At 34.5% G+C, this 25,540-nt stretch overlaps 1 protein-coding gene across 7 annotated transcripts in view; it reads right to left on the bottom strand.

Moving 5' to 3' along the window:
• TENT2 (terminal nucleotidyltransferase 2) overlaps positions 1-25,540 on the bottom strand; it is a 69,359-nt gene that overhangs the window by 2,730 nt on the left and 41,089 nt on the right. For all 7 annotated transcript variants that reach the window (XM_059175325.1, XM_059175324.1, XM_059175330.1 and 4 more), the window contains 4 exons: positions 21,758-21,801; positions 14,396-14,532; positions 7,113-7,204; positions 478-557 (listed from right to left, as the gene is read on the bottom strand). In XM_059175325.1, coding sequence (XP_059031308.1) covers positions 478-557; positions 7,113-7,204; positions 14,396-14,532; positions 21,758-21,801 — 353 coding nt within the window. The remainder of the gene's footprint in view (positions 1-477; positions 558-7,112; positions 7,205-14,395; positions 14,533-21,757; positions 21,802-25,540) is intronic.

Below are 25,540 nucleotides of genomic sequence, written 5' to 3'. Positions count from 1 at the left end.
ATGGCTGAAGTGTATATACACAAAATGTGTGTATACAAATACATACATTGATTTTTTTTTTTTTTTTTACTTTCTCAAAATATAAGCAAAGATAAAAAGATGCTCAAATTCACTGTTACAGTGGGGTATGCAGAAGAAAAATCATGGAACATCAGCTCTTTTCTAAAGCTACACTAAGTTCCCTGAAATTTTAAGGAGAGAAATTAGTCCAACAGATTTCACTCACTCATTCTGGGAGCTTAACTGGCTCACTAAGGAAATGCTTACTTCCATCAAAGCGAAAGCCATGTGAACGAAAACAGATTTCTCTGAAGGAAAAGCATACCTATCTATCAAGTAATAAATTCCCTATTGTGCCACACTAATGATTTCTTAACACAGAAACCAAGGCTACTCTGTCCTATTATAAATATTTTTTTCATTTTCAAACCATACTATTCACTAATGTTTCTAGAGTTAATCTGAAGCATAATTTACCTTCAAAAACTGATCCTTGATCATGTCAAATTTCTGCTTTTCATGCACAGCTCTGGCTGTATTTGTTCCATCAAAAGGTTCTGCAATATTAAATGTACATATAAACAAGAAATTACTAAAATCAGGTCTTTATATTAGGTAGAACTATATGAAACTGCCAATATTTGATAGTTTTTAATAGCAACTGCATATTGTGAAGCCTGATCTCTTAATAGATATATGATATGCATATAAAAATAATTTTATTATGAACTATCTAATAAGGTAGATGGAATTCAAGTGAGAGGATAACTAAAAACAAAGTCATCAGCATATATATGTTAGGTCTAAATCACAAAAGTGAGTAAGATTTCTGAAGAATCAGAGGGGATCAAGGACCTATCCTTAAGCTAAGGAAAATAAAGAATAAAGAATTATCAGAAAGAATTAGACACTGTACACAAAAAAGGTGGTCATGTCAAATAATATAGAAAAGTAATTTAGAAGATATGGTGCATATATACAACGGAGTATTATGCCTCCATCGGCAAAGATGAATACCCAACGTTTCTATCAACATGGACAGGACTGGAGGAGATTATGCTGAGTGAAGTAAGTCAATCAGAGAAAATCAATAATCATATGGTTTCACTTACTTGTGGAGCATAAGGAATAATACGAAGGACACTGGGAGATGGAGCAGAGAAGTGTTGGGGGATATCTGGGGGAGTCAAACCATGAGAGACTGGGAACCTTGAGAAACAAACTGAGGGTCTTGGAGGGTAGGGGGTGGGGGAGTTGGGTAAGCCTGGTGGTGGGTATTGGTATTATGGAGGGCATGTATTGCGTGGAGCCCTTGGGTGTCATGCCTAAACAATGAATGCTGGAACACTGAAAAGAAATAAAATAAAAGGGAAAAAAAAAGACCACAGATTTGTACTGCAGGAGAAAGGGGTACCTCTGAAAGTACAGGTTTAATATTCATGAGGATAGAAAACAATGCAGTTATGGTGTAAGTAGGTGGTTTAGAAAAGGATACAGTTAGTACAAAAACATGCAAGAGAAATTTGGCAGAAAAAGGAGAGAGAGAAACAGGATAGCAAGCACAGAAGACAGAAAGAGAACAAAGGAAAAATTTATATGTGTGTGTGTCTTCAACATTACCTTCCACATCTTCATCCCCAACCCACTAACTCTTCACCCACAAGTTAAGAGAGAAGAGCCCATATGTAGACATTAGGAAACTATCTATATGAGAAGACAGGTAAACTGAGGATGCTAGTGAGAAAAGGAAGATAACTAAAGACATTAAAATGAGATAAGATGGCTGAAATCATGCCGAAAGTAGGTTAAAATGACTCGAGTTTAAGAATTTTGGCACAGGGGGCACCTGGGTGGCTCTGTCTGTTAAGCATCTGATTCTTGACCTCAGCCAGGTCTTTATCTCAGGGTCGTGCATTCAAGCCCTACGTTCGGTGTGGAGCCTTCTTAAAAAATAAAAATAAATTAAAAAAAGAATTCTGGCACTGTAAAAGAGAAAAAAAAAGTACAAGAGCCAGTAGAATCAAGAGTATTTTTTAAGGATGACCTATGTGTGCTCTAAAGATGAAAGAGAATATGACTAGAGAGAAAGGAAATGAAATGTAATGGAGGGGAAAGGCCTGGAAAAAGTGTGGAAGAATAGGAAATCTGATGAAGCGGTTAACTCCAGATTTGTCAAGTAATTTAAGCAGGCCCATAAAATACCGTGTGTGTGTGTGTGTGTGTGTGTGTGTGTGTGTGTGTGTGTCTGTGTGTATTTGATTGCTTAAGAAGGCTATTTTTAAAGGAGTTTATTGTCACAGTATATGATACTTTGTTTTACTGCACTTTATTGCACTTCACAGATACTGTGGGCTTTTTTTTTTTTTTTTAAACAAATTGAAGGTCTATCGCAACCCTATGTTGCACAAGTCTAGCAGTGCCATTTTTCCAACAGTATTTGCTCACTTCTTTGTCTCTATCACATTTTGATAATTCTCATAATATTTCAAACTTTTCATCCTTATTTTATCGGTTACAGTGATTTGTGATCAGCCATCTCTGAGGCTGTTATTATAATTGTTTATTATTATAATTGTTCATTAATTATAATTGTTCATTATTATACAATATCAATTGTTCATTATTATAATTGTTCATGGGCTAGGAAATGCTGTGTGTGTTCTGACTGCTCCAGCCAGTGACCACTGCCCCATCTGGCTCCCTCTGCTCCGGCCTCCCTATTTTCTCTGAGACACATCAGTATTGAAATTGGGCCAATTAATAATCCCATGATGCCCTCAAAGTATCCAAGGGAAGTGAAAGGAAGAGATGCACATCTCTCACTTTAAATCAGAAGCTAGAAACGATTAAGCTTGGTGAAGAAGACATGTTGAACACCAAGACAGGTCAAAAGCTAGGCCTCTTGGACAAGTTAGCTAAGTTATGCATGCAAAGAAAAAGTTCCTCACGGAAATGAAAAAATGAAAAGAGCTACTCCAGTGAATACATGAATATGAAAGTGAAACAGTCTTACTGCTAATATGGAGAAAGTTTCAGTGGTCTGGATAGAAGACCAAGTAGCCACAACACTCCCTTAAGCTAAAACCTAATTTAGAGCAAGGCCCTAACTCTCTTCAATTCTCTGAAGGCTGAGAGAGGTAAGGAAGCTGTAGAAGAGAAATCTGAAGCTAGCAGAGGCCAGCTTATGAGGCTTAAGGAGAGAAGCCGTCTCTATAACATAAACGTGCAAGGTAAAGCAGCAAGTGCTGATGTAGAAGCTGCAGAAATTTATTCAGAAGATCTAGCTAAGATAATTCCCAAAGATGGCCACATTACACAACAAACTTTCCATGTAAATGAAACAGCTTTATATTAGAAGATACTGTTTAAGATTTGTATAACTAGAGAGAAGTCAATGCCTGGCTTCAAAGTTTCAAAGGATAAGAGAACTCTTTTATTAGGGACTAATGCGGCTGATGACTTTAAGTTGAAGTCAATGTTCATTTACCATTCTGAAAATCACCTTAGGGACCCTAAGAATTTTGCTTTAGCTATTATGCTTGTGTGCTATCAGTGGAACGACAAAGCCTGATGACAGCACATCTGTTTGTTTACAACATATTATTTTAAGACCTACTATTCAGGGGCGCCTGAGTGGCTCAGTTAGTTAAGCAACTGCCTTTGGCTCAGGTCATCATCCCAGAGTCCCAGGATCAATCCCGCATCCGGCTCCCTGCTCAGGGAAGAGTCTGCTTCTGCCTCTGACCTTCTCTCTTCTCATGCTCTCTTTCATTCTCTCTCTCAAGTAAATAAATAATATCTTTAAAAAAAAAAAAAAACCTACTATTCAGAAAAAAAATTCCTTTCAAAATATGACCGCTCCTTGACAAGGTACTTGGTCATCCAAGAGCTCTGATGGAGATGTACAATGAGATTGTTGTTTTCATGCCTGTTAACACAATATCCATTCTACATTCTGCACCCCATGGATAAAGGAGTAATTTTCAAGTCTCATTACTTTTTTTTTAAGATTTTATTTATTTATCTGACAGAGAGAGATCACAAGTAGGCAGAGAGGCAGCCAGAGGGGAAGGGGAAAGCAGGCCCCCTGCCGAGCAGAGAGCCCGATGTGGGGCTTGACCCCAGGACCCTGAGATCACAACCTGAGCCAAAGGCAGAGGCTCAACCCACTGAGCCACCCAGGCACCCCTCAAGTCTCATTACTTAAGAAATATATGTTGTAAAGCTGTAACTGCCACAGATCATGATTTCTCTATGGATCTGGGTAAAGGCCACTGAAAACCTTCTAGAAAGGACGTACCATTCTAAATGCCATCAAGAACATCTGTGACTCATGGGAAGAGGTCAAAATATCAGCATTAGCAGTAGTTTGGAAGAAGCTTATTCTATCCCTAATGGATGACTCTGAGGGGTTCAAGACACCAGTGGAGGAAGTAACTACAAATGTGGTAGAAACAGAAAGACAACTAGAATTAGAAGGGGAGTTTGAAGATGTGGCTGAGTTTCTATCATCACATGATAAAACTTGAGTGGACAGGACCTGCTTCTTAGAGATGAGGAAAAAAAGTGGTTTCTTGAGACAGAATCTGCTCTTGGTGACAATACTGAAAAGAAAACAAAGGATTCAAAGGATTAAGGATATTACATAAACTGGGTCACCTGGGTGGCTCAATGGGTTAAGCCTCTGCCTTTGGCTCAGGTCATGATCTCAGGGTTCTGGATCAAGCCCAGCACTGGGCTTTCCACTCAGCAGGAAGCCTGCTTCTCTCCTCCCCACCTCTGCCTGCCTCTCTGCCTATTTGTGTTCTCTCTTTCTCTGTCAAATAAATAAATAAAATCTTAAAAAAAAAGAATACTACATAAACTTAGTTGATAAAGCAGGGGCAGGGTTTGAAGAGGACTGACTCCAATTGTGAAAGAAGTTCTACTGTGGGTAAAATGCTCTCACATGCTACAGAGAAATCATTTGTGAAAGGAAGAGTCAATTGATGCAACAAACTTCACTGTTGCCTCATTTTAAGAAACTGCCACAGCCAACTCAACCTTCAGCAACCATCAACCTGATCAGTCAGCAGCCATCAATACTGAGGCAAGAACCTCCATCAGCCATACAACTTGTTGAAAATTTAGATAATGGGTAGCATTTTTTAGCAACAGCCTTATTAAGATATGTACATTATTTTAGGTATAAAGCTATTGTGTACTTAATAGACTACAACATAGGGTAAACATAACTTTTATATGCACCAGGAAACAAAAAAAAAATTCATTTGACTCACTTTATTACGTGAGTAATAAATTAGTACTCACAATATATCCAAGGTATGCCTGTGTTTTTTAATAGCATAATGCCATATGCCAAGCTACTGGATCACATCACACACAGCACTTTACAAGTATTTAATATTCAAAAGAATGCAAGTAACTAAAATAATATACACCCACTGTGCAATTTAACAAACCAATCACCAAAGCAGGAAATTTAATTTCATATTCACAAACTCTTAAGATGTTGCATATAATCCAAGATTAAAATATTCTTAATTTGATGTTTTCCTACAAACCCTGAACTTAACACTTTATTCTTTTTTACCTTAAGGTTTACAAAAGTCTTCAATTTAGCATCTGTAAGAATAATTTTACTTATTGAAGTCAATTTTGCACCAACTCAAAGAAATATTCAACTACATGTAAATTAATTTTAGAAAACAGATTATCTTCAGGGCATTTAATTTTTAAAGTAAAATAAATTTCTATTCATAAAAATCTAACTTGCATTAAATATCAACATTTTAATTTTAAAAAAACTCGTTTTTTTTTTTTAAGATTTTATTTACTTATTTGACAGAGAGAGAGAGATCACAAGTAGGCAGAGAGGCAGGCAGAGAGAGGGAAGCAGGCTCCCCACTGAGCAGAGAGCCCGATGCGGGGCTGGATCCCAGGACCCTGGGATCATGACCTGAGTTGAAGGCAAGAGGCTTTAACCCACTGCGCCACCCAGGCGCCCCTAAAAGAACTCATTTTATCTTTTTTTTTTTTTTATAAATTTGATTTATTTGTCAAAAAGAGCAAGCAAGTATGAGCACAAGCAAGGAGAGCAGGAGACAGAGAGAGAAGCCGGCTCCCCACCAAGCAGGGAGCCCTATGTTGGGCTCCATCCCAGGACCCTGAGATCATGACTTGAGCCGAAGGCAGACACTTACCAAGCTGAGCCACCCAGGTGCTCCTAAGAACTCAATTTATCTTTTTTTATTTTTTCAAGATTTTATTTATTTGACAGACAAAGATGACAAGTAGGCAGAGAGAGAGGAGGAAGCAGGCTCCCTGCTGAGCAGACAGTCTGATGTGGGGCTTGATACCAGGATCCTGGGATCATGACCTTAGCTGAAGGCAGATGCTTTAACCTACTAAGCCACCCAGGCGCCCCAGAACTCACTTTATCTTAATGTAAGAACCATCACATGAAGATATTTTTTTTCCACCTTCAAGTCATGAAATTAAGCTTCAAACAACTACAAGCAGGAGGGATGCATAAAGACTGCCCAAATATTATGAACTAGAAGATTAAATGCCTAAATTCATATTGATTATTTTTACAGCTAAAGAATTACTTTTAAAAATTAAATGAAAATACTCAGCCATCAAAAAGAATGAAATCTTGCCATCTGCAACAATGTGAATGGAGCTAATCAGAAAGAGACAAATACCATATGATTTTATTCGTATGTAGAATTTAAGAAACAAACCAACATTCGGGGGTGGGGGGAGAGACCAACCAAGGAACAGACTGCTAACTAGAGAACAAACTGATGGTTACCAGAGGGGAAGGTGGATAGAGAGGAACGGGTGAAATAGGTGATGGGGATTAAGGAGGGCACTTGTAATGAGCATCAGGTATTGTATGAAAAGTGTTGAAACACTAACTTCTACACACTATAACTGGAATTTTAAGTAAAAAGTCAGAAGAAAAAAAAATTTTGTAACTAAAAGACTTGTAAGTCAGAATATAAATGTATTAATTTTAACTGAAATACGAACTGAACTTGTTCAAGTAATTCTCTTAGTACCACGGTGGTAACAAGATAGTAAATGAGTAGCTGCGGAAAATCTACCTTCTACACAGATATATTTATTTCTCCATTCAATACCATCAGGCCTGGGAATGGCTTTGGCTTCACGAACTGAAATCATTTGACTGTTCCAGCTACAAGAAGAAAACATAATTGTGTTAACTATTTTCTTAATTTTCCCTTTTACTGTATTTATTTATTGTATTTACTGTATGTTACTAAGTTCCACTCTAATTTTCTCACAGAATACTGAAATTTGCCTTGACCCTCAGCACCACAATCCTTATTCCCCTTCTTTTTTCTTTACAGCACTTACATGCTAACAATGTGCTTATTTAGTATGTTACTGTTTATTATTTATCTTGCCCAAAGCAGAATGGGAGTTCCAAGATGCTGATTTATGTATTTTTCACTGTTCAAATAACTGCTCAGTATAAAGTAGGCATTCAATACATATTTATTGAATAAATGAAGTAATACAAATAAGCAAAAAATGTAAAAACTATTTTCACTGTTAGCACCGCAGTAAGGATTTTTTATTTGTTAAGAGAGATGGAATCTTGCGTTGTTTTCTGGTATCATTAAATAATTGTTCACTGCATGTCCACGTATGGTTTGGGAGAAAATTTTACAATTACCCAAGCGAAGCCAGTAGATGCTGTTTTAGGAAAAATTAATACTCTATGAAAACATACTGTTATTGTTTTATATCAGATGTAGCTATTAACCGTAAAGTTATATTCAAGTAAACAATTTTTTTCTCAGCATGCCTGAAGGTAAACTGTTCAGTCTTTAGTATGCACTAACCTTACATTCTGTTTTTTAAAACTTTCTTTACAATTATAATAGCTATGCACAAGTACAATTATCTTTTTCTCAGGGAACACTATAAAACATATGACCATTCAGCTTGTATGCAAGAGACAAATGAGTCTGGGAAATAGTTAAGGCCTTTTTGTTTGTTTGTTTCAGCCATATTTACCTTTGTCCCCATTGCAGTAAGAATAGAAAGGCCAAGGTTTGGGACCTTCCAACTCCAACACTTATCTTACCCTTCCTCTATAATCAGATGAAAGAACCCCCCCCCCCAAAAAAAAACCCAGAATCCCGAAGAATTGAGGGTCCAATATGGCATTTCTTTCTGAAAAACTGATTAATCTCTATCTTAAATATGCAAAAAAAAAAAAAACCCACACTGCATCTTGTGAAATTTGATAATTGAAAAGGATCCTCAAAGTATGATTTTCTATTTTTTCTTATGAGGAATACAACTTAGAAATACTTTGCAAAGACAACCTTAAGTTCTTTAAGAATCGTATCAGAATTTATGCTTTTTAAAAATTAAGCGGGTTATCAAGGAGAAACAGTTTTTAATTACAGTAACATGTTTTAGCTATCTCATGTAGAGCAGCTCCATTAGTATAAACTCCAAAGAGAAAAGAAGTACACTGCTCTGTAGGTGCAGGTGTGTTTCCAAAATTTTTTAAAAATAACAATGTAAGGGTACCAGGCTGGCTCAGTCAAAAAGGAACAAGCAACTCTTGACATTGGGGTCATGAGTTCAGGCCCCACAGTGGGTACAGAGGTTACTTAAATAAAGTAATAACTACTAACAATAAAATAAAATAAAGTAACAATGTCAAGGGGAGAGTTTTAAAACCACATGCCCAAACCAAACATGATCATAGCAGAATTATGCTTTGTACTACTTTATACCACTTAAGAGATGTATCACTAATAAAATTAACTTTTTTCTTGAGACCACTTATTTCTCACTGAACTTATAGGACAGTTGAAATCTGCAATAAAATTAAAATTGGAAAGATTATGTTAAAAAGGGATAGACCGGTTTTTCCTCAGACAAGCTTAGAATCCTGTTGTTAAATTATAATTTTTAGTCTCTTAAATCAAAGAACTCTCCTCACCACCATACCTATGTGAAATCCAATCCTGAATTTTTATTACATGTCAATACTTGGATCTAAACTGGGTCACAGAAACATGTAACATACCAATATTCACTTTATCATCCCTGAACAGGTATCATTTAAGCTTCAACCTATAATCAACCCAAATAATGTAATTACTTAAGTGACTCTATCACCTGAAGTACTTTACAGAGAAAAAAATATGTATTTTTAAAATCACTATTATTTGGGCTGATTCAATCTATTGCATTTTCAAAGCACTTTTAAATATTTCTAAATTACTTAGTATCTGAAATCATAAAACCTGATATACATAACTGATATATACTACTTTTACTCTTCGAGGTGAATTTAAATGTAGAATTTCTAAATGGCAATTTAAAAACATTTTCCCCATATATTTCTTTCTTTAAAACAGACAGGCCCCAAATCAAGCCTTTTATTCATACCATATTTTTCTACCATAATTTGTTTGCCATGTAAAAATCTGTTATTATTACTCAATAACTAAAATGTAAAATAAGATACAGTCTATAGAAGAGAAATGTATCAGAAAAGAAGAGCAGATACAGGGTTTAATTTAATCTAAAACAGATTTGATAATATATGACACTCTTTTGAATGTAAAACTGGGTTTACCAACCCTACGTTGGTAAGGTATTTGCTTCTTTTCTTCAGTAATAATAATGGATTGCTACTGATCTATTAACTCTCTTCTAGCCATTCTTTTTGTGACTACGTATTTATTTCAAAATACTATGCTTACTTACACTAGAACATAACAAACAGAAATTGAAGTCCTGTAAAGAAAGTAAAAATTATGGGTCTGAAAAATCTGAAATATATGTGACTACATATATTAAATAAGAGTAGCCAAATTAAGTGAACAAATATATACAGTTTTGCTTTATTAAGGGCTGGGAAGCAAACAAAAAGAAAATGTTGTCAGGGCTTTCAAAATTCATAAGCAAACAGAAAATTCTGCTCTAATCCCAGAGTTTTGTTTTATTCTTCTGCCTGATCCTTTCTTCTACCTAACCCCTTAAATGCTGGTGTCCATCAGGGCCTTGCCTCTCTCAATCCTCTTCTAATGCTATAGTACCCCTCCTAGGCTTTAACAATCTCTTTCTTTCCCAAATCCTTTTCTCCAGCTCTGACCTTGCTACTAAGCTCTACAACAACTGTTGCAACTCACAATTGGAAACTGCCGCTGGATGTCCTACATGCATCCCTATGTACACATTTTCAAAACTGAATTTAATATGTTCAGTCCATGGTCAGTTATTAAAATCACTTGCTTGCATACCCACCCCCCACCCACAACTCTCTTATGCTTCAACTTAGTTGGCTGAGATACAACCATAATTAAATCCTGGTTTACTTCAGTCCTTTCCCCTGCAGCTCAACGTGGCTGGAGAAAAATAAGCAACCATACTGACCTTTAAATTCATGTTAACTTTAAATTCACTTTAAATTCATGATGACTTAGCTCAAAAGGACCCTAAATGCTACACCCACCAAACATACTGTATTTCCATAGTTAACTCACTCCTTTACTCTCCTACAGGACAATTCATACTTTGCCTCACTTTTCAAATTTCCTCCCTCACAATCATCCCCAGGTGATGGCCATGCTCTGTTTCACTAAAAAAACCTAAGGCAACCAAAAGTTTCCACTAGCTCCCACCACATCAATTCATTGGCATTCCTTTGAATCCATATACTCTGCTTTTTCTTATTATTATTAATACATCATCTGTTCTCCATTCCACTTGTGCTCTAGATTCCAACCCTTCTTAATTCAAAGAAGCACACTATTCAACAATTTACTTTTTCTGGTATCATCAATTTTGCCATCAAGATAGGTTATTTCTCCTTTCTCAAAACAAAAACTCAACCCCACTTAACTCTCCAATCTTTACTCCATTTTTTCTGCTCCCTTTTACAAGTATATAAACTCTACATATTACTAGTGTCTATACACTACCCTATCTGTATTTAATTTGTCCCTGTTCACTCTTGAGCCACAACAATGATGCTATTTATCCCAGTTTTTCCACAGAAATTGCCCTTGACCAGGGCCCAGTGGCGTCCACATGGAACGACATTGCAAAGGTCATCTTTTTGTTTTCATCTTGTACTTGATCCATCAAAAAATGTGACAGAGCTAATCATTTCTTCCCCCTTGAAACATTTTTTCCCTTCCGATTCCAAGACAACATATTCTATTGGCTTTCCTCCTATCTCAATGATCCTTCCTTTTTAGACTATAAATTGCTTCCTTCTTATCCCTAACCTCATGTATATACTAAACAATTTGTTTATTGTCTATCTCTCCATGCTACAATACATACTACAAGGTAAGCCCCATGAAGACAGAGACTTTTGCCTATTTTGTTAATTGCCATATTCCTGGTACAGAGAAAAAAAAAGCTTGATATATATAGTAGGCATTCAATGATTTACTGATTAAATGAGAGGGAAAAAAATCAGAGTAAGAAAGGAGATAGTCAAAAAAATTGAGCCTTTGTAACTTCCTTCTTAAAAAATGTATTTAAGTATGTAGGCATCCATTTTTAACATAAGAGATAAGATCTGCAGTAATGGCATGTGATTAGGAATCCAGGGAATATACAGGATTACAAAACAGGAAACCTTTTAAGGTTCCTAGAATCTGTAGTACCTAGGTGTCTGTAAGATATTTAAAACTCAAATTTTATTTTGTTTTGTTAAAATACAAAATTATTACATTCTGATGTTATTTTTTCCTAGTTTCTGTGAGCAACCTGATCTTTTTTTTATTTATCAGTTCCCTGCTTCCAGGCAGTTCTAGAAGCCTGGCTTCATTTTAAGAATTTTCAGCAGCAAGAGTTAGGAGAAAGCTGTGAGTGAAGTAGGTAAGAAAATCCTAGTAATTTTTAAATGGCCATACAAAATTTCTGCAACACTTATACCATATACTCAAGCATCCCTTTAACAGGCACTTGGTTCTGTCTTTGAGTAAAGAGAATTTTTTAAAATGAATGTCTCAAGGTTCAGAAGAAAATCTTACAAACATTTCTAACAGCTGCCAGAATTCCTTTGCACAGCACCGAGTTCACTGCCATGACTACATTCTTGGCAGTGCTCCCTATAGTCAAATTTCTGAAAAAAATCTGGTATTAAACAACAGTACACTTCACAAATGTACTGTATAATCAAAGAAAAGGTGTCTCCTAAATCATCTATCATTGTGATAACAAATGCATCCAAAAGTTCAAAACATCTTTTTAAGTCTCAGCATCCTAGCCAGTATCACTGGCACAACTAGCTAGTTTCTGCTAATACTAAACTAATACACAAACCTGTCCATCTTGTCATTTTGTTTCAGTCTAACAAAGCAGCTGACTTTCAAGGCACTGGTAACTAGATGCTCTATTCCTAACCTATACATGGTAGAAATATACCTTTTTCTATGAATCCTTTTCCCTATTTGCAAACTTCCCTAATTTACAATAGAAAAGACAATGCAGATATATTCTAACAATTAAGAATGTAGCTTTGAGGGCACCTGGGTGGCTCAGTGGGTTAAGCATCTACCTTCAACTCAGGTCATGATCTCAGAGTCCTGGGATCGAGTCCCGCATCGGGTTCTCTGTTCAGCAGGGAGCCTGCTTCCCCCTCCCTCTCTCTCTCTCTCTCTCTGCCTGCCTCTCCATCTACTTGTGATCTCCCTCTGTCAAATAAATAAATAAAATCTTAAAAAAAAAAAAAAGAATGTAGTTTTGGAGTTAGACCTGAGACTGAACCTCAGTTCTCTCACTATCGAGCTGTACTGCCATGGGTAAGTTTCAAGTACACCAATTGCCTAAGCCTCACAAGGGGTTACTATGAGGATTAAATGAGATAATACATAGGAATCACTAGCATACTGTAGGTCCCTAAGTAAATATTCATGAAACATCAGCTATTGTTACTGCAGCATCATACAAATCTTGACTCTAGAATAACCTTTATAGTCTTCTGTTCCATGAAATCTTTTCACCTTATAAATGAAGGCTCCTTCCTTTTTATCCTTGTTGCCTGGATATAAACTCTGGTCCTAAGCATCTAAACTCTGGTCCTAAGCATCTTTAACGATGATTATTATAACTTCATTCTTACTGAACTATTTTCCACCAGCACTTTTCCTACTTTTTTTCTTAACCTGATTCAGTAATTTTTAAGTCATCTTAAGGATCTTTGCAACATGTCTATAATCTTACCCTCTGCTTCAAAATTATTTATTTATAGCATGAATTTTTCCAGTACCCACTCTATAGCACTGGGTTAGATAATGGAGACACAACTGTAAACAAAACAATCTGGTGAAAGATTTGCATTGAAGAATTTAAGCAACATTACTTCCTTCATGCCGTATGTTTCAAATCGTCTCTTATGAGTCAAGTTTCTTTAGAGTTATTGCATCATAGCAAATAAGGCAATACCAATCCTACAGTAAAGTACCATAGTTATGAGTATGAATTTTACAGTCAAAACTATCAGAAATCCTCCCCCTGACTAGCTGTGTGATCTTAGGGCACCTCTTTACCTCTCGCCATATATGCTTCACTGGTAAAATGGGCATGATATAACATCGTATCATATGGCTATTATGTAAATGAGAAAATACATATAATCTGTTGGGAACAGTTTTTCCCAGCTAGTAATTACAATGTATAACAAAAGTTATTATTATTCCCCCCTCCAAATCTTTTCAAAATGGTACCCTGTGGTTATTGTACCCTCCTCCTCTAACTCTGTAAAATTCCTAAGTCCTTTCTCTTCCCCCCCTCCCCTTCAAGCTTTTCTAAATTGATCAGAAGAGCTGCAATTCCTAAAGCCACTCTATCTGGACTTCTAGAACTCCCTTAGGAACGTTCAGTTAAGTCCAGTCTAATTATACACTTAGCCTTCCAGTTTACATAACTCAGAAGAAAGGAAAATAAAAGGAAAGAGTATTCCTTGATTTTTATGTACTAACAACTATTCAGATATCAAATAGATGTGTTTCCAAGTTTGTCTTAGCTGTGTTTTTTACTATAACTTCCTAAAAGCAGGTGCTTCAAACTATCCAACACCGATCCAGGGTCAACACAAAGATTTATTTAGGCCCTACTATGAAAAGAGGGAGCTAAACATAAGACAGGATCACTACTGAAATCAACTAAAACTGGGCTTACTGAACTATCATTTTTCATTAGATAGGAATATAAAAATCTATTTAGTTTCTAATAATTAATCATTAGATTTTTAATTTTATAAATTATACATTTCTAGACAAGTTTGTAGCACTGAAATGAACAAGTATAGTTTCTAACCAAAAGTGTAGCATTCACATATGTAAATGAATAAAACACAATCTGATGTTTCACTTACTCAAATTCTGTAGCATAATATTTAAGAAAGCCCAGTAAGAGGTCCCCAAGATTTGATTCATTCTTTGAGAGGTAAGGAGGAACATTACATGGAGCTTGATGTACAAGGTGCAGCTGTATAGCTGGACTAAAAGATTCCTGTCAAAAAGAAAAGGGGGGGAAATATAAAGCCATTTAAACATACACTAAAAACTTTCAAATCCTGACTTAATGCTCTCTGAAGAAGAGAAAAGAAATCTTTATGTTGGCAGTTTGGAAATTTGAAGATTTTCTTCCACTAAAGATTTCACCGGGATTTGCAGTATGCCAGAAAGTACCTACAAAACTAAGACATTCTAAACCTTGGCTGAGGTCTATCACTCATTTAACCAAGAGCCTATAGTAGCAAAAGATTTTTTAAACTCATAAACAAACCTTCACTGTACATACCAAGATTTCATCAAATAACACATTTCTTTATACATGTTCCTCCTTCTTGAGTGCCTCTACAAGGAACAGCAGGCAATATCAAGAGCAAGATACAAGCATTTTCTAACTGGCACTTAAAATTTCTCCTAGAGGCCATAAAAGTGACTAATATGTGAATAGCACTTACACCAATTTTAAGATTTTTAAAATTTTGTTTTATTTTATTTTTGTATTTTGTATCTTAATGGGAAGAGATGATAGACATTCAACAGGAACTGAACTTGAAAAGACAGAGGGCAGGGAAAAGAAGAAAGAAGGAATCTGAGCAGCAAGCAATATTCAGCAAACTTTTGCCACAATATTCATAAGGAAAGGTACTGTTTGGTTGTAATCCACACCTAAACAAGACTTAGAAAGAATACTAATGGGTACTTTTTCTTTTTGCCTAACCTATGCCATTCATTTTCATTTACATAAATATTCATTTAGATAAATCCTTCCTCTATTCATTTAGATAAATCCTTCCTCTACCAGCAGTACGTTCTGGCTCTAAAACATACTAAATGGACTACAGAGATTCTCAAATAATACATATCCAAATGTTAGAAAACACTCTTTTTAAGGTAATTTGCACAGTTGCCCCTAAGATAGCTTTCTACATTACCATTCACCACCAGAGTAATAACAAATTTTTTTTTTTTAAAGCAACTGGTTAAGGGGTGATAGCTTAAGGTTCCCAAATACTTAATAAATCAACCTTGGGTATACAGATATCAATTCAATTAGTAATCCAACTTTTAAAAACAGAGGCTCCCCAAATAACTAAACTGTAACAGAGAAATAGGGTAGTGCATCTAGTTAAAGGCAATCCTCAAAAATCAGCAGGAAAAACAAAAGAGCAAGAAAATAAAAAATTCCCTCCCTGTCCTATTATCTACAATTCTATCCATAATTTTTAACTACCAAGAAGTTACTGCCTTTCTTTCAGAAGACAACCACAGTTCATAAATTTGACACTCCTAAACTTCGGACTTTCCCTTACACTTCTAGCAGATTTAGTATTATAAAATGAGACTTAAGTAGAAATCTAAATTGTCTCTAAGACTAGAGGGAGTTAGGAAAGAAGTCTCAATTTATAATAAAGAGTGGAAGCAGAAGGAAGAGCAAATGTACTGCTTCTACCACCCTTTGTTGGAAAGCATTTTAAAATGTAAAATTTCAATATTATTTTCTGGCTAATCAAACAAAAAGGTATAACCTAAGTTCAAATAACAAGGAAAAGAGAAGTGGGTCACTATTTAATAACTTCTGCTCTGAAAGCTTCTTACTAATTTTGACTTCTATGACATACCACAGTAAGTATTCACTTTATTAACTGATGCTAAAATAAAGGAGTCATTTTCTTAAAACTGTTTAAACCTCTTTTAAAAAAATTTATTTTGTTAAATTATTTAAAGAAAAAAGATGAGCAATTGTATATTAATATTTTAGAGTTGTGAGACCTACTCTACTAAAATGGTGAATGACTCTGAACCAACAATTTGACCAGTCTCCTCTTAGTGCCACTATTCTTTTACATGGTCATATACAGAAAGGGCCATGTCATATATACCAGAGGAAAACTGAAGGAGAAAGCCAAACTTAAAAAAGAAAAAAAAAGGGGGGGGCCCCAAAAGATGCTACAAGTTAAAAGAAATTCCACCTAACCATCAGAAATCCCCATTTTTGGTAATCATTAATCTCAGAAAGATTTTCTGCTTTAAGAAAAATTTCATCAAAAAAATTTTTTAAAAGGCAGTTCCCCTATTGCATATGTATTTAAGAATAATATACATTACTTTGGATAGGATATGGCTGGGCAAAACTTAAGCTAACGTATTAGAAAACATATAAAGACCAATCCAAACGACAAAGAAATTACAACCTAATTTTTTAAAGATTTTTTTTAAGGTTTTATGTATTTATTTGACAAAGAGAGCCACAGCAAGAGAGGGAACACAAGCAGGTGGAGTGGGAGAGGGAGAAACAGGTTTCCCACTGAGCAGGAAGCCCAATGTGGGGCTCGATCCCAGGACCCTGGGACCATGACCTGAGCTGATGGCAGACGCTTAAAACAGAGCCACCCAAGTGCCCCTTATTTTAGAGAGAGGGAGTGGGCAAGTGGGATGAGAGGCAGAGGGATAGAGAGAGAAAGGAAGCCAACTCCCTGCATTGAGCTCCACACTCAGCTCAGAGTCTATTTGTGATTCTCTCCCTCTCTGTCTGCCCCTTCTCCTTTGTTTGCACACACGTACAAACTCTCTAAATAAATACTCTTTTTTAAAAAAAGATACACACCTTAAATGAAGGATGACTATTTCCTAAACTCCAAGCAAAGTTCCACGCTATTCTAACAATATGAATTATTAAGCCCTGGATATAAATGTGTTGAGGAAAGTCTCAAAGAAAAAGATACCTGATATGGAGTACTAAAGCAGAGCTCTGACTGAACAGAGAAAGGGCTAAATGATATATTGAAGTTCTACCAAGATTTAACTGTATGCAGACTACCACTAATCTGGTAATAACATGTTAAAGACTGATCATTAAATTCTTTAAATTATACTTGCTTTTAAAGTTTTTGATAGCTTTTTTTGGAAGCTTCTAAAGTTTTGAAATCAACATAAAGTAGAAGTACTATAATGAAGTGGTTACGAGCATGGGCTTAGGAGTCAGATCTAGCTTTGAAACCTATCTGCTATATGAACTTAGTCAAGTTACTTAGCTTTCCTAATGTTCGGCTTCTTCATCTATAAAAAAATAACTACTCATAGAACTGTAATAAGGATTAAATGATATACTGTATGTAAAGCATAGCAGCAAGAATATTACCTATATATTAATTATTTAGTATATGCCAGGCATCATTATTATAACTGTACCATTCACATAATAATGCAGTATGGTTACCTCCTGAAATAATGTATTATTTCAAAATTAACTTCCTTATAACTTTTAACATTTAAGTAATATCAACTTTATTTTTTTTTTAAAGATTTTATTTATTTATTTGAGAGAGAGACAGTGAGAGAGAACATGAGCGAGGAGGTCAGAGGGAGAAGCAGACTGCCATGGAGCTGGGAGCCCGATGCGGGACTCGATCCCGGGACTCCAGGATCATGACCTGAGCTAAAGGCAGTCGTCCAACCAACTGAGCCACCCAGGCGCCCTCAACTTTATTTTTTTAAAAGGAATTTATTTATTTATTTGACAGAGATCACAAGCAGGCAGAGAGGCAGGCAGAGAAAGAGGAGGAAGCAGGCTCCCTGCTGAGCAGAGAGCCAGACATAGAGCTCAATCCCAGGACCCTGAGATCAAGACCTGAGCCGAAGGCAGAGTCTTTAACCCAGTGAGCCACCCAGGTGCCCCAAGTAATATCAACTTTAAAAGATGTTTTTTATCATTAAAACCGACTTCACCAAAATTTTTACATTTGTCTTTTCAAAGATATTCATTTATAGCCTTGTTTTACATAACTAAAATCCTTCAACATGTTATATGCATTTTAAAACTAAAGAGTTGCTGTATCTCTATGTATATACATATGTATATATGTAAAATTTAATATACTTTCAATACATAGCTGCACAGAGTAACTCTACATTCTCAGAATTCCTAATCTCACAACCATAAAGATGGCTTTCTGGAATATGAAGATACTGTTAGGGAAACAAACAAATATAAGCTATCTCAATAATCGCCACCTAGCATGAATCTAGGTAAGTCTCATAATATGCTCACATTAAAATAAAGATCCTGGGCGCCTGGGTGGCTCAGTGGGTTAGGCCGCTGCCTTCAGCTCGGGTCATGATCTCAGGGCCCTGGGATCCAGTCCCGCATGAGGCTCTCTGCTCAGCAGGGGGCCTGCTTCTCTTCCTCTCTCTGCCTGCCTCTCTGCCTGCTGTGATCTCTCTCTGTCAAATAAATAAATAAAATCTTTAAAAAAATAAAATAAAGATCCCTTTATAAGCTTAACCTAAGTATATACATTTAAACACTCTCAACTTCATTGTTTTAACTCAATAGTTAATATTCTATCACTCATGTTGCTTTTTTAAGTCAAAAGAATTAAGTAGTAATAATAATGCTACATTATGATAAAGCTTTTAAAGACAAAGATATGGGTATAGTCTTTCATTCTTTTCTTTCCTAATTTAGTATTCTAACTGAACTCAAACACCATACCCATTTTTAAAATATATTACCATAAATTTGAGAAAATATGAAAATAACTTTAAAAAGCATAATACACTGAATAAATGTTATTCTATTCAAAGTTTTTATCTTATTTCTTAATTCTATTTAACTATATTAGAGAAGCTCAAAATTTAAAAGAACCTTGTTCCCTTGTAAAATAACAAAGTTTTTTTTTGGTCACTATAAAGTTTTAAGTCATTCTCAAATTTATATAAGCTAAAATTCTAACATGTTCTTAAAGAAAGGTAAATCTGTACAGGAACAATCAGATACATACAAACAAAATATAATAAGCAACAAATATTAGATGAAATGATATATTAGTAAACAGTATAATTTTGTCTTAGGCAGCACAGAATGAGAGAAAAAAATAACAGTTTCTGGATCCATAATTTGTGACTATAAAGCTTGAATTAATAATGTAACCTTCCTAAGACTTAGTTTCTTCACCTGTGAATCAAGAATAATACTATACTAGATAATACTAGGATTAAGGATAAGGTATATAAAATTCATACAGTGCTAACATAAAATAGATACTAAATAAGTGACAGTTATTAATAGTAAGAAATAAGCTGATTTGTCTGTTCTATTAGATGGACTGCTGAGAAAAGTCCTCTACTGATCAATCACCTACAGGTTTCAGATACAATTTAAAATCCTTTTAGAGTGGATATTAAGTCCTTACCCATGTAAGCATCAACCTTATAGTAAAGATAATGTACTTTAAATATTTATGACAACGTGACCACACCTGAAAGCAAATTAAGACATTCTTAAATCTAGCAAGTCTTGCTATTAATATTTTTTAAGGCCTTGGGGCTGGACTAAATCTATTTCCCTGTTATAGGTACAGAAATATGATTATTAGCAAAACAGGGGTAGAGAGTATAGGGTAAGAGATGGTGTATGTGAAGAGAAGTCAGGACTCCAACATGGGGGAAAGCTAGATAATGAAAAACATGAAACAAAAGTGAAAAAAAATGAGGCTCTTCAAACTAGAACATACCAGTAAGAACCTGGATATCCTATAATAAAAGCAATATATCTGTTCTGTTCTCCAACATAGTACATTAAATTGAGATTTCCTTAGTATTTTATATTACTAAGAAGAGTTCATGCAGCGAGGGTTTTAAGTGGGATCTGTAGAAACGTCTATTCCATACACAATAATAGACTCTTTAAAGGTAAGTTTAACTATTAGCTGTTTTGTATGCTAAAAAAAATATACAGTTCTTTCTATACTGAAACCTAGGTCTTAACCAAAAAGTTGAGACAAAAAAATGAAATTGTAAACACCCAGTTATCATCTTTGACCTTTCAGTATATGCTAAAGAATTAATACTTTATTGAAAGGAGAAAAACATTCAAGGATAAGGCCAAAAGTTCAAGTTACTTTTATTTCTACACTTATTGATGCTTTCATTTTCGTGTTTATGAAAGCATAAATGCTGATCCTTAGAAATAACTGAAATTCATTATAGCAGTTCATAAGAGCAGAAATTAATTTTCAAAATGAGGAAGATAAGATATCCAGATTCCAAAAGATTCTTATAGATATTGTCTTTACCAGATAACTCACTACAAACTAAGAAGCCCCCACTACAGCAAAACTCTATTACAGTACACCTTTATTATCCAGCACACCTTGAATGTATGCATTACAGTGAGAACCTATGTTCAAAAACAAACACATCAGTTCTTCTCAATTATCAAAGATTAAGTTATATTTAATTTAGATTCCACATCAAGTAGATTTATATTTTATACGATACAGGCAGAATAAGTATATCTTTTGAAAACTTATCACTCAAGCTAGAAATTACATTTTCCAATTTGACTAGTAAGTTTAGAAAACAGTTCTTTTTATAAGTTTACAAAACAGGTAAAAATTACACAGTTTCAGAAGGTTAAACATTCTAAACAGCTTAAATATCATTCCAAATAAAACCAGGAATAAGGATCACTATGGAGGAAAACAGAAACAGTAGGACTATAAAACAAGGGAACAGAATTCTGGAAAAAAAGAACACAAAAAACTGGAAAAGAAACTACAGTATAAAAGATTGTGAATATGTATACTAACCTAGGTTTTTCTAAACTCAAACTGAGTACATACCAGAATTTTTCTAGTAAGCACCCTTTACTTCTTTAATGTTTCCAATTAACTTCAGGAGTCTTAATATTGTGCACAGAAATAGTAAACTGATATTACTTCTCTTGGTGTATTGGTAAAATCAAATGAAAGATAAAACGATTATTCAATTGTTCAAATTCTTGGTTTTTCCTCCTGCTTTCAAAGTATACATACATTGGCCTAAAAACTTCTGAGTTAGTAACTAAAGAAATGCTATAAAACTATATTTGAAAATACCATAAAGAAAACTAGAATAAGCCTAACTAAAGCCTAACTGAGCCTTCCCAACTGAGTATATTTAATTGCTATTAGTGATAATCATGAACATCACGTGAAAAATTCTACCATTTACATAAATGACCAGACTATCTGCCAATAACCAAATAAAATATCAGTCTTTCAAAAAAGTTTATGAAATATTTTTAATGTGCTAGTGGCCAACTCCTCAGCCTATAAAGAAAATGTTATCATATACTTAGAAGGTAACTATTACACCTTTTATAGTCACATTAATGCTACATATAATAGTTCCACATATACTTGCCATAATATGTATTGTAATAATTTATAAGAAACACTTACTGGGTAAATTTTTTGGATGGATGGAAGGATGGGTTCAGGTAGGGCTATAAAAAAAAAAAGTTTAAAGCTTCCGTGATTCACATAATTCATTTTACAAAGCAATAATTTGTCAGCTATACCCCAGGTTTAAGGGTTTCTGCTTAAATTCAATAGTTTCCATATATTTTGTGAATTCTGATCCCTAAAAATTTCACTTCCAAATATACCTAAGTTGATAACTTAAGGTTTATTAATAAATTATGTATATTTCTATGTAAACCAATGTTCCTTACATGGTTTTAGAAAAACAGGCCATCAATGAACACACATCATTTGGTCCAACATCAGACACACACATGAAATAAGCAAGACAAGGATTGATTGATTGTTCTACAGATATTGAATGAACATTGTTAAAATGGATGTAGCTACCAAAAAGAAAATTTTTAAATACAGTCCAATGATACTGTATCATAAAAGAACAACAGCTATATCATAACTGTCCCTTTATTTTTAATTCTCATAAATAATAATATCAAAATTTAATAGTTTCAGGAGATAGATTTGCTGGGGGCAAAAAGCTGGAAAAAAATTCTTCAACTTCACAAATTTTTAAAAAGAAGGCCTCAGCAAAGTTTAGAAATATATATCAGGATATTTATACCAATTTGCCATAAAAAATAAAAATTTCATATAAGAGACTCATTATTGCATATGTGATTTTCTTTTCAATTGTCATTCTTCATTCTCCAATAGCTTAACTGAAATCCAACTTCATGAAATGCATTAACTGTAATTTCACAACATTATAGTATAAAGGGAAGAACATGAAAGGTAAAGTGCTTAATATTCACAATTTAAAAAACTATAAAATACAATGTCTTGAGTAAGGTAAGACACAAGTAATGTATTTTCAAGATTTCTTTAAGATTAAAGACAAAATATAATACTATAAAAGCTATGTATTTGAAGAATTAGAAATACATTGTAGTAAGTAAATTCAGTGACTATCATTACCTTTAATTTGCAATTTAGCAAAAACCTTTTCAAATGACTTCTGAATACATTAATATACATATAATCAACCATTATTACCAACTTACATAACCTCCAGCTATGATTATAAATGTATAAATTCCTATTGCATAGTATTTAAATGTTTCTTCTGTATCATGCTTCATTCCGAAGTGGAAATTAAAATAAAATTCCATGATATTCTGGAATGTTCACAGTGTGCAACTGAAGGGGAAAACTTATTACTTACCAGAACCACTCTTAGGAAGTAAAAATATTTTATTCCCAGAGGCATTCAAGTGCTCAAAATTCTAGAAGATCCTACAAATAAACTCAAGCCCCAGTTACTTTAATTCTAAAAGTCTTTATATTCATGTAACATTTTAATGACTTTCTAATAATTTTTGCTATAATACAGAAGTCAAACTAGAAACTCTTACTAGAATTAGTTTACTTAATTAAAAACCTGAATTCCTTTCTCACTGAATACTCCTAGTAAAATAAAATTATAATTTAAAAAATGATAAGAAGGTTATAGAGAATTAGAAAAAACCTTACCTCATTCTAGAATCGTAACTAGAATGCTAGAATAGAAAAACAGGTACTAACCCCTGGGTTAGGGTCTGTTATTAGACAAAGAGCCTTTAGAAATAAGCATTTTGAGGGGCACCTGGGTGGCTCAGTCAGTTAAGCACCTCTTTTTGATTGCGGCTCAGTCATAATCTCAAGGTCATGGGATCAAGCACCACATGGGGCTCCACACTGAGTGTGGAGATTACTTAAGATTCTCTCTCCCAAGCTCTCTACTCCTCTCCCACTCTCACTTTCTCTCAGATGTGCCTTCCCTCTCTCTGTCTCAAAATAAATAAACAAATAATATAAAAAGTAAGTAAAAGAACTAAGCAATTTGGAAATTCTGGTAAGCAGGGGTATCACTCATAAATCCCATGTCTGACAACCTTAGAGATTTAAGAACACTAGTCACTTGTGAAAAGAAATAGAAGAAACCTCATTTACAGTGGAGTGAGGAAGTCCTGAAAGGGAATACAGTATACCCTGTATTCCCTAATAAAAAGAAGTTTACTTCACACACCCCAGCAGAATGAAGAAAGATTTTTTCCTTGCCCAGCAGCAGCCCAGCCAATGAGAAACAGCCCCATCCATCTTCTTCCCCTTCCTCTATAAAGGCAAGTCCCTGGCCTCCATTCTCTGGACTTGCCAATGGTTGGGTCACCATTTTGATTGTAATGAACTTTCAATTCCTCTGTTATTCTTGAATAAACTCATTGTGTCAGTAAAAAAAAAATTGGCTCTTTTGTTTTTTCAAGGCCAACACATTAAGAGCAAGTGATGTACTATGGCAGTTATTTATTAACACTATCCTCATAGTAATCTCAAAGCCTTCAGAGTAATTTTTCAATGTTTATTTTACTCAAAGCAAAACACATTCAGAAAGAATCTGGCTATAACATCTATTTTTACTTCAAAATTCTGGACTGCAATCTTTTAAATTTCTCTCTCGAAAGCTTTATATAAAATAAAACTTAGTATTGCAGTATCTGATCAATTGATAACACTTTCAGAATAACTATTCTGCTAAGATTTTATTTTTGCTTCCATTTCAGATGAGGGTTTTCTAGTCAAGCCCCCACAGATTTATATATATATATATAAACATTCCATTCTGATTCATCAAAAATTAAAAAAAAAAAAGCGTATCTTCGACAACACTAAGCAACAATTCTGACACAATTTAAAATGCCTGAGATAGTTCTGTACCTAGGAAATGGTAAATATTCTATGAATAGTCATTTGTATCATTATTTCTAACCAGTTGATACTTCTGCCTTTTTATTAATTACTAATCTTAGACTGCCATTAAAAGCTCTTCTCATCAGATTTTTACCCCTCATACTTTCATCAATCACCTTTCAAGCATACATAGTCTCTTACTGACTGTTGAAATTTTTCAACCTTTCTACATTCAGAAGACTGTTCCCTTTGCTCTATTCATGGCAAAAAAGACATTAAAAGTATGTATGAAGTTAAATAAAACCTAAAGGTCCATCTAATCCAGCTATTCCTGTTATAGATAAGAATATTAAGATCAGAAAGGTAGAGTAATTTGGCCAAAATTATAAACACTACTTAACCATGGCATGACTGGAACTGCCCAAGACATCCTGAAGACTCCTGTATGACCCAAAAATAAATAAATAGATAGATAGATAGATAGATAGATAAATGCACCTACTTATGTCAATCTAATTTTTTCTAGTAAGGAGCAGCTTAAATTTGCCAAATAACTGAGTTATACTTTAGCTCTGCATAGGTAAGGTTCTTTAACAAAGATCCAGAAACGGTTCATGAGAAAGCCATTAGTTAAAAATCATCTCAGTAAACGGGACTTTGTCAAAAATAAAATATGCTTAAAATACATTAGCAAAATTTTAGCATGATTTCTTAACACTGGTGAAATATTAACACCAGAACTTTCAACTCTCTTGCCAAACCACCTTGGGGAATCTGTGATTAAAGTATATTTTTCTTTTTTATTCCCCCAAGATTTATTTATTTGAAAAGGAGAAAAGGGGAGAGGGAAAAAATCTCAAGCAGATTCCCTGCCAAGCATAGAGCCTGACTCAGTGCTCAATCCCACCACCTTGAGATCACGGACCTGAGCTGAAATCAAGAGTCCAACAACTAACAGACTGAGCCACCCAGGCATCCCTAAAAGTATATCTTTCTAAAGAAGGCAATTAAACTAAAATTTCTAATGTAACCCATAAA

This window comes from Mustela lutreola, chromosome 5, assembly GCF_030435805.1.
Source record: "Mustela lutreola isolate mMusLut2 chromosome 5, mMusLut2.pri, whole genome shotgun sequence".
In the NCBI taxonomy this organism is placed as follows: Eukaryota; Metazoa; Chordata; class Mammalia; order Carnivora; family Mustelidae; genus Mustela; species Mustela lutreola.
This window is presented reverse-complemented; position numbering and strand designations above follow the sequence as displayed.